This window comes from Pan troglodytes, chromosome 20 (assembly GCF_028858775.2).
Source record: "Pan troglodytes isolate AG18354 chromosome 20, NHGRI_mPanTro3-v2.0_pri, whole genome shotgun sequence".
Classification (NCBI taxonomy): Eukaryota; Metazoa; Chordata; class Mammalia; order Primates; family Hominidae; genus Pan; species Pan troglodytes.
In genome coordinates, this window is record NC_072418.2 from 16,866,654 (window position 1) to 16,877,289 (window position 10,636).

General features: G+C 51.5%; 1 protein-coding gene across 9 annotated transcripts in view; it reads right to left on the reverse strand.

Annotated features, from left to right (window-relative positions):
- ADGRL1 (adhesion G protein-coupled receptor L1) overlaps positions 1-10,636 on the reverse strand; it is a 58,877-nt gene that overhangs the window by 22,803 nt on the left and 25,438 nt on the right. For 8 of the 9 annotated variants that reach the window (XM_024351903.3, XM_024351897.3, XM_024351902.3 and 5 more), the window contains exons 3-4: positions 7,192-7,405; positions 177-286 (exon numbers count right to left, since the gene is read on the reverse strand). In XM_024351903.3, the coding sequence (XP_024207671.1) occupies positions 177-286; positions 7,192-7,405 (324 nt within the window). Of the gene's footprint in view, positions 1-176; positions 287-7,191; positions 7,406-10,636 lie in introns of those variants that run through there. The other variant, XM_016935292.4, reaches the window with a different exon arrangement.

Below are 10,636 nucleotides of genomic sequence, written 5' to 3' on the forward strand. Positions count from 1 at the left end.
AGTGTGGACACTGGTGTCTGGGATTAGAGAATGTGTGTTGGAGAGAGCAGGCCCGGCTGTCCCCACTGTGCCCAGGCCCCATGCATGTGTGCACATGTGTGATGGGTCAAGGTGTCTCCTCCTCACTCACTCATGCGAGAAGGGCCCGCATCCGCACAAGGAACAAGATGACTCACTGTAGGGGACACAGTCGTACTGCACCTCCAGGTACTTGTAGGTCCCAGGACAGGGGTCAGGAAAGGCATCCGAGCCGGCGACCACCACACACTGGGTGCGGTTGTTACACCTTCAGAGGAGAAACAGGGCATTGGGAAAGAAACACATAGACGGGGTGGCGGGGGTGGGGGTGCATGCTCCAGGGTCATGGTGTCATAGACACCCCCAAATTGGGAAGGGGCAGTGGAGCTGGAAACCAAGTGATATAGTTTGGATCTGTGTCCATACCCAAATCTCATGTTGAATTGTGATCTCCAATGTTGGAGGTGGGGCCTGGTGGGAGGTGATTGGATCATGGGGACAGTTTCTAATGAATGGTTTATCACCATCCCCTCCGTGCTGTTGAGATCTGGTTGTTTAAAAGTGTGTAGCACCTCCCCTGTTCTCTTTTCCTCCTACTCCAGCCATGTACGGCGTGCCTGCTTCCCCTTCACCTTCTGCTATGATTGTAAGTTTCCTGAGGCCTCCCCAGAAGCAGAAGCTACTATGCTTCCTGTACAGCCTGCAGAACTATGAGCCAATTAAACGTCTTTTCTTTATAAACTACCCAATCTCAGGTATTTCTTTATACCAGTATAAGAACGAACTAACACACCAAGCCCAGAGGACTTGTGTGGGCACTTTTTGTTTCCTGCCTGCTCTCTCTTTCCCACCAGGGTTCTTCTATTTTCAGCCCCAGCACAGCATCATCCTCAGGGCTGAGAAGGAGGAGTCACCCCCTAAACAGTGCTTTCCTGGCCACCCCTCATCTCTTTCATTGTGAGTGTAGCTGACACTATTATATCCTTAGCATTTTTCTTTAAATGGACTTTAAAGCCCCTGCACTGTTCACTGGAGAGTAATACATGTGAAGCCATGCACGTGAGGTGGTGTCTCTGCAAACTTACGATCAATGAAATGTTCAGTGTCCAGCTGTGTCCACTTCACACCATCTCGTGGACACATCCCACCCTTTGGGCAGTGCTGCTGTGCAGACTTATAGCCAGGGCAGCCAGGAGAGAGCATCCCCAGGGGAAAGCCATTCTCGGTTCCCAAGAGGCAACTCCTCCAAGTCACTGTCAACTTCCCAGGGGGCTGGCTAGCATGTAAGGGGGAACCTATTTAACAAAAAGGTGTGTCTCATCTGCTGTCTGTCCCCACTGTCAGGGTCCCTGTCCCTTGCAGCAGGCTGGGGCTAGGCCAGGCAGGACACGGGCATGCAGGACATAGTTTGAGAGGCTTCCCGACAGGTATGGGGCAGAAGAAGCCCTGTGTCTCCCCTTCAATCCTGCTCTTAACCAAGGGTACTAAACACAGGCAGACACTTGAGAAGGGACTAAGGATCTAGCAGGGAGAGAGAAAAATGGGCAGGATGGGGTGTGGGAAGATCTGTCTGTATCCATCCACCTCACCCTCTTCTTTAAAAACAGAACACTGGCTGGGCGTGGTGGCTCACGCCTGTAATCCCAGCACTTTGGGAGGCCAAGGCGGGTGGATCACCTGAGGTCAGGAGTTTGAAACCAGCCTGACCAACATAGTGAAACCCCGTCTCTACTAAAAATACAAAAATTAGCCAGGCGTGGTGGTGCATGTCTGTAATCCCAGCTACACAGGAGGCTAAGGCAGAAGAATCACTTGAACCCAGGAGGCGGAGGTTGCAGTGAGCCAAGACTGAGCCACTGCACTCCAGCCTGGGTGACAGAGTAAGACTCCGTCTCAAACAAAACAAAAGAAAACAAAAAATAGAACACTGGGGCAGGGTGCAGTGGCTCACACCTGTAATCCCAGAACTTTGGGAGGCCGTGGTGGATGGATCACTTGAAGCCAGGAGTTTGAGAGCAGCCTGGCCAACATGGTAAAACCCCATCTCTACTAAATATACAAAAATTAGCCAGGCATGGTGGGGCGCACCGGTAATCCCAGCTACTCGGGAGGCTGAGGCACAAGAATCGCTAGAACCCAGGAGGCAGAGGTTGCAGTGAGCCGAGATCGCACAGCTGTACTCCAGAAGTAGATAATTCATACATTTTAAGTTGTGTGCTGTTGTGAGTAGCCTGATGAAATCTCATGCTGTATGGGGCGTGTCCATGCTGTATCTGCTCCCTGTCTGTTAGTCACTAGTGGTCATCTCAGTTATCCATCAACTGTCACGGTTTCACAGTGCTTATGTTCAAGTAGCCGTTAGTTTATGTAACAATATTTTACTACTAAAAATTATTATTGTTGTTGTTAGTCTCTCACTGTGCCTAATGTATTTTATTATTATTATGTTTTGAGACAGGGTCCCGCTCTGTCACCGAGGCTGGAGTGCAGTGGTACAATCTTGGCTCACTGCAGCCTCGGCCTCCCAGGCTCAAGTGATCCTCCAGCCTCTGCCTCCCAAGGAGCTGGGACTACAGGTATGTGCCACCATGCCCTGCTAATTTTTTGTATTTTTAGTAGAGATGGGGTTTTGCCGTGTTGCCTAGGCTGGTCTCAAACTCCTGGGTTCAAACAATCTACCCGTCTCGACCTCCCAAAGTGCTGGGATTACAATCATGAGCCATCACACCCAGCCTATTTTATTTTATTATTTTTTAGACAGGGTCTTACTCTATTGCCCAGGACGGAGAGCAGCAGTGTGATCATGGCTCATTGTAGTCTCGACTTCCCAGGCTCAGGTTATTCTCCTGCCTCAGCCGCCTGAGTAGCTGGGACTAGAGGCATCCACCAACACACCTGGCTAATTTTTTTTGTACTTTTAGTAGAGATGGGGTTTCGCCATGTTGCCCAGACTGGTCTCGAACTCCTGGGCTCAAATCATCAGCCCGCCTCTGCCTCCCAAAGTGCTGGGATTACAGGCATGAGCCACCGCATCTAGCTGTGCCTAATTTGTAAATTAAACTTTATTATAATTAGAGCTGTATAGGAGAAAACATGGTATATACAAGGTTCAGTAGCTCTCTGCAGTTTTAGGCATCCACTGGGGTTCTTGGAGCGTTTCCCCAGTGGGTAAGTGGGGATTACTGTACCCAAAAGAATTTAAAACAAGTGTTTAAGCAAATCATTGTACACGCACGTTCACAGCTGCATTATTCACAATCACCACAAAAGTGGAGGCAGCCCAAACGTCCACCAACAAATGAACAGCTAGGCTGGGCGCAGTGGCTCATGGCTATAATCCCAGCACTTTGGGAGGCCAAGACTGGCAGATCAATTGAGGTCAGAAGTTTGAGACCAGCCTGGCCAACATCGTGAAACGTCGTCTTTACTAAAAATACAAAAATTAGCCGGGCGTGGTGGTGCATGCTTGTAGTCCCAGCCACTTGCGAGGCTGAAGCAGGAGGACTGTTTGAACCGGAAAGCGGAGGTTGCAGTGAGCCGAGATCATGCCACTGCACTCCAGCCTGGGGGAGAGCAAGACTCCGTCTCCAAAAAAAAAAAAAAAAAAAAAAAAGAGCCTCCAGGCTTGGTTGTGGAGTAGTGGGGGTTGGGGACTCAGCGGAGAGGAAGCAGGACTAAGGCCCCCTACAAGTCCTTCTGGATGTGACTCCAGAGGCCTCATCACACTCCCTCAGCCCCGGTAACTATTCTGCACAGCATTCCCCACGGACATGGGAACTGGGCCAGATGCTATACTAGGTGCTAGAGAGATAATGGAGAAGAATGCAGTCCCCCAAAGCTGGTGTTGAATGAAGTCAGTAGGGAGAATTTGGAGAGGTGGGAGGAAGGGGGCTCCCAGGGAGGGGGCCCACAGCCTAAGCAAAGGCTAGAGCCTGGACTGGGAATGCCTATGCAGGGCACCCTCGGCAGGGGTGTCAGGAGACAGGAAGCGGGGAAGAGAGGCAAGATTGCTGGAGGGGAATGGCAGTTTGAGAGACAGACAGACAGGAGGAGATGATGAGGCGCCTCCAGCCCAGCCCAGCCCAGCTGTCTCAGCCACCTGAACACTGTCATCCCCTGCCCAAACCTCTCCTGCTCTCCTGGGGCTCTCAGTGACCCGCTCCTCCCCTAGTAACACACATTTTTTTTTTTTTTTTTGAGACAGAGTCTCACTCTGTCACCTAGGCTGGAGTGCAGTGGTGTTATCTTGGTTCACTGCAACCTCTGCCTCCAAGGTTCAAGCGATTCTCCTGCCTCAGCCTCCCAAGTATCTGGGACTACAGGCTCACACCACCATATCAGGCTAATTTTTGTATTTTTGGTAGAGACAGGGTTTCACCATGTTGGCCAGGTTGGTCTCGAACTCCTGACCTCAAGTGATCCACCCGCCATGGCCTCCCAAAGTGCTGGGATTACAGGCGTGAAACACCGCACCTGGTCTGTTTTTGTTTTTTTTTTAGAGACAGGGTCTTGCTCAGTCACCCAGGCTGGAGTGCAGTGGTGGGATCATAGCTCATTGAAGCCTCAAACTCCTGGGCCCAAGTGATCCTCCTGCATCGGTCATCTGAGTAGCTGGGACCACAGGCACACACCACCATGACTGGCTAATTTATTTTTTAGTTTCTAGTAGAGACAGGGTCTTGCTATGTTGCCCAGGCTGGTCTCCAACGCCTGACCTAAAGCGATCCCCCTGCCTCAGCCTCCCAAAGTTCTGTGATTACAGGCGTGAGCCACCGCGTCCAGCCTGGGTGTAATTTGAAGGAAAGGCTGATCAGCTCTACGTGGACTGACTGTGGGTGTGAGAGAGGCTTGTGCAGATTTGTACACGTGGTGCCTCAGCCTGGGGCAACCCCTCCACGTTCACACAGTCACAAACAACTCAAAGAAATACAAATACACTCTCAGTCCACCACACACAAACCCTCATCCACATACACACATCTGCCCACAGACACAGTTAAATACACAAAGACACAGCCACACCCACCCACCCCCACACACGTGCACCCATCCACCCCACCACAGATATGAAAACACACACCTCAGTCAGCCACACACGCTCACACACATGCTCACACCCATACCCGCTCACGTACACTTAAACACACCCAAATACACTCAGACATTTAACCACATATTCACCCACAAACACCCACATTCACACACACATCCACCCACCCAGATACACACTCCAATACACAGTCACTCATACACACTCAGACACACTCAGAGACATGTTTAGTCACACACATCTGCACACACCTACACCTGTTCACATACACCTAGACACACAGACACACTTAGTCACAATCACACACATTTAGTCACACACTCAAAAATGCACACATACACTCAAATACACACACAGGCCGGGTGCAGTGGCTCACGCCTGTAATCCCAGCACTTAAGGGGGCCAAGGCAGGCAGGTGAATCACCTGAGGTCAGGAGTTCAAGACAAACCTGGCCAACATGGTAAAACCCTGTCTGTACAAAAATACAAAAATAAGCTGGGCATGATGGTGCGTGCCTGTAATCCCAGCTACTCGGGAGGCTGAGGCGGGAGAATTGCTTGAACCCTGGAGGTGGAGGTTGCAATGAGCTGAGATCACACCACTGCACTGCAGCCTGGGCGACAGAGCAAGATTCTGTCTCAAAAATAAAACAGGCCGGGCGCAGTGGCTTACACCTGTAGTCCCAGCACTTGGGGAGGCCAAGCGGGCGGATCATGAGGTCAAGAGATCGAGACCATCCTGGCCAACATGGTGACACCCCGTCTCTATTAAAAATACAAAAAAATTAGCTTGGCGTGGTGGTGCGCGCCTGTACTCCTAGCTACTCGGGAGGCTGAGGCAGGAGAATCGCTTGAACCCAGGAAGCGGAGGTGGCAGTGAGCCGAGATCGCACCACTGCACTCCAGCCTGGGTGACAGAGTGAGACTCTGTCTCAAAAATTAAATAACTAAATAAAATAAACAAAACAAATACACCGTCATACTCATAGATGCATGCAATCACACAGACACACTCCAAGTTACAGTCTTGCATGCTCAAGCATTCACCCCACACACAATCACTCACACAGGCCTGTGCTTCTATCATCTGTGCTCAGGTGTCTCCTCCTTGGAGTAGCCTGATGAGCTCTCAAATCTGGGATGGGTGGGTGTGGTGGCTCATGCCTGTCATCCCAGCGCTTTGAGAGGCCGAGGCAGGAGGATTGCTTGAGGCCAGGAGTTTAAGACCAGCCTGGGCAACATAGCAAGACCCTGCCTCTACAAAAAATAAAATAAAATTAGCCAGGCATGGTGGCAGGCGCCTGTAGTCCCAGCTACTCAGGAGGCTGAGGCGGGGGGATTGCTTGAGCCTCAGAGGTCACAGCTGCAGTGAGCTGTGATTGTGCCACTGTGCTCCAGCCTGGGCGACAGTGAGACCCTATCTTCAAAAAAAAAAAAAAAAAAGAGTCTGGGATGAAGGGAAAAGTCCTCCCATGACACCTTCGCTCTGTCCTGCTGTTCTTTATATTTTACAAGCTCCAAACTGCCCTGGCTAAGGCTGGGCGTGATGGCTCATCTCATGCCTGTAATGCCAGCATTTTGGGAGATCGAGGTGGGCAGATCACCTGAGGTCAGGAGTTCGAGACCTGCCTGGCCAATTACAAAACCCTGTCTCTACTAAAAATACAAAAAAATTAGTCAGGCGTGGTGGCGTGCGCCTATAATCCCCAGCTACTTGGGAGGCTGAGGCAGAAGAATCACCTAAACCCAGGAGGTGGAGGTTGCAGTGAGCTGAGATGCCACCATGCTCCAGCCTGGTAACAGAGTGAGACTCCGTCTCAAAAACAAACAAACAAACTGCCCTGGCTAATCTTGGGATGGAAGTTTTAGAAGCAAGAGGCTGGTGGGGGGAGGGATTTCCCAGTGTATGTATGGGTATCGGCCTCTGTCGGGGGCACAGGCTGGCTGTGGGGAGATGTACTGGGTCTTATTCTCGTCTGCATAGGGCCCAGCACCTATTAAGTGCTCAGTAAACATGTGTTGAATGCATAAAAAAAAGATGTAAGGTGAACGGGTGCGCTGGCAGGTGTGCAGTGCTTTTAGGCGGGCACTTCATCCAGGAACTGCCACGAGAGCCCACTCACCTCTGTGACATGATCTTGAAGGCGTCCGGCAGGTAGCACTGCACATTCTCCATCTGGAAAGGGTCAGCATCGCAAATCTTGTCGTCCGTGCGCCCGTAGTTGGCATTCTCTACCATGATGACGTCGCTGCCGGGGCACCGCAGCTCGATGGGGTAGCCTTCACACGCCAGCTCCCGGCGCATCAGCCCGAACGGGAGCCCGGCCCGGCTCAGGCCTGCGGGGAGGGTTGGGGACGGTGTCACTCCTGGGCCTGGGCCAGGAAGGGAAGACCCTACCCACTGCCGAGAAAACGCCACCTCTGGCTCGGCTGTGTCCCGGAAGCCAGCTGAGGCAGCCTCAGTTGATTCAGCTGTAGAATGGGCCTCTCAGTGTGCCTACTTGTGTAGTGAGGAAATTAACCTCGCCCAGAGAGTGCCTGGACTCTCAGCATCTAGGAAGTGACGTCTGAGCCTTTGGAATGCTCTGCTTGATAAGAGTGACTGTTTTCCTGGGGTCCTCGGGCTACACCAGATATGCTGTTATGGATTGAACTGTGTTCCCCTGAAAATTCATATGCTGAAGTCCTAACCCCCAGAACCTGAAAATGTGACATTATTTGGAGATAAGGTCTTCATAGAGATAAATTCAAATGAGGCTATTAGGGTAGGCCCCAATCCAATATGACAGTGGTCCTTATAAAAACGGGCAATTTTGGCCAGGCACAGAGGCACACACTTGTAACCCCAGCATTTTGGGAGACAGAGGTGGGCAAATCGCCTGAGCCCAGGAGTTTGAGACCAGCCTGGGCAATATAGTGAAACCCTGTCTCTACCAAAAATACACAAATTAGCCAGACGTGGTGGCACACACCTGTAGTCCCAGCTACTGGGGAGGCTGAGGTGGGAGGATCACCTCAGCCCAGGAGGTTGAGGCTCCAGTAAGCCATGATTGTGCCATTGCACTGTAGCCTGGGCAACAGAGCGAGACCCTATCTCAATAAAAAAAGAGGAAGTGGGGGGTTGTTGTTAAGATAGGATCTTCCTCTGTCACCCAGGCTGGAGTGCAGTGGTGCGATCATGGCTCACTGCAAATCTCAACCTCCTGGGCTCAGGTGATCCTGCCTCAACCTCCCAAGTAGCTGGAACTACAGATTCACGCCACCATGTCCAGCTAATTTTTTACATTGTTTCATAGAAATGGGTCCCTTTTCTATGTTGCCCAAGCTAGTCTGGTCTCAAGCAATCCTCCTGCCTTGGCCTCTCAAAGTGCTAGGATTATGGGCCTGAGTCCTCGCACCTGGCTAAAAGGAGAAATTTGGGCACAGAAGTGTACAGGGGGAAGACAATGTGAAGACACAGGAGCAGGCGGCCATCTATCTATAAGCCAAGGAGAGGCCAGGCGCGGTGGCTCACACCTGTAATCCCAGCACTTTGGGAGGCTGAGGCGGGTGGATCACCTGAGGTCAGGAGTTTGAGACCAGTCTGGCCAACGTGGTGAAACCCCATCTCTACTAAAAATACAAAAATCAGCTGGACGTGGTGGCATGTGCCTGTAATCCCAGCGACTTGAGAGGCTGAGGCAGGAGAATCACTTGAGCTGGGGAGGCAGAGATTGCAGTGAGCCCAGATCGTGCCACTGCACTCTAGCCTGGGTGACAGAGTGACACTCCATCTCAAAAATAAATAAAAAATAAAAAAAAAAATAGGTAGGGCATGGTGGCTCACGCCTATAATCCCAGCACTTTGAGAGGCCAGGGCGGGCAGATCATGAGGTGAGGTGATCGAGACCATCCTGGCTAACACGGTGAAACCCCGTCTCTACTAAAAATACAAAAAATTAGCCGGGCATGGTGGCAGGCACCTGTAGTCCCAGCTACTCGGGAGGCTGAGGCAGGAGAATGGCCTGAACCCAGGAGGCGGAGCTTGCAGTGAGCTGAGATTGCACCACTGCACTCCAGCCTGGGCGACAGAGCAAGACTCCGTCAAACAAACAAACAAATAAATGCCAAGGAGAGAGGCCTCAGAAGGAACCAACCCTGGCTGATACCTTGACCTCAGACTTCTGGCCTCTGCAACTGTGAGACAATCAATGTCTGTTGCTTAAGACACATGGTCTAGGCCGGGCTCGGTGGCTCACACCTGTAATCCCAGGACTTTGGGAGGTTGAGGTGGGCGAATCACCTGAGGTCAGGAGTTTGAGACCAGCCTGGCCAACATGGTGAAACCCCCATCTCTACTTAAAAAACTACAAAAATTAGCCGGGTGTGGTGGCAGGCACCTGTAATCCCAGCTACTTGGGAGGCTGAGGCAGGACAATTGCTTGAACCCAGGAGGCGGAGGTTGCAGTGATGGTATGCAGAGATCATGCCATTGTACTCCAGCCTGGGCGACAAACAAAGACACATGGTCTCTGGTACTTTGTTAGGGCAGCCCTAGTTAATGAATATGCTAACAGGACTTGGGGCAGGAGCTTTGGGTCACATAGTCTCAGCTGACTTCTAGAGATGCTAGAGATTCCGCTCAGCCCTGTAGGTGGTCTATCAGGGCTACAGAGTACAGAACTGAGCTCCAATACAGACCCTGGATAACAAGGCTTGGGGGAGCCTCTATGGTTGGCAGTACACCACGTGTGTTGTCACACATTGTTGCTGGGAGAGTTAACACTGTCCAGGACTCCACTGAAGGGGGTAACTGGAAACTCCATGCATGGAACTTTCTTGGACTCTGCCCTATGCACCTCTTTCCTTGCCTGACTTCTATTTGTTTTGAGACAGAGTCTCGCTCTGTCACCCAGGCTGGAGTGGAATGGCACGATCTCAGCTCACTGCAACCTCTGCCTCCCAGGTTCAAGCAATTCTCCTGCCTCAGCCTCCCAAGTAGCTGGGATTACAGGCGCCTGCCACCACACCCCACTAATTTTTGTATTTTTAGTAGAGACGGGGTTTTGCCATGTTGGCCAGGCTGGTCTCAAACTCCTGACCTCAGGTGATCCGCCCGCCTGAGCCTCCCAAAGTGCTGGGATTACAGGCATGAGCCACCACGCCTGGCCTGTTTGTTTTTTCAGACAGGGTCTCACCCTGTCACCAAGGTTAGAGCACAGTGGTGTGATCATAGCTCACTGCAGCCTCAAACTCCTGGGCTCAGGGGACCCTCCTGCCTCAGCCTCCCGAGTAGCTGGGACTATAGGCACATACCACCATGCCTGGCTAATTTTTTTTTTATTTTTTGTAGAGATGGGGGTACTTGCTATGTTGCCCAGGCTGGTCTCAAACTCTTGAGCTCAAGCAATCCTCCCACCTTGGCTTCCCAAAGTGTTGGGATTACAGGAGTGAGCCAGTGCACCTGGCCCTGATTTTAATCTATATCCTTTTGATGTAATAAACTGTGAGCAAATTAGCCGGGCGTGGTGGCGGACACCTGTAGTCCCAGCTACTCAGGAGGCTGAGGCAGGAGAATGGCGTGAATCT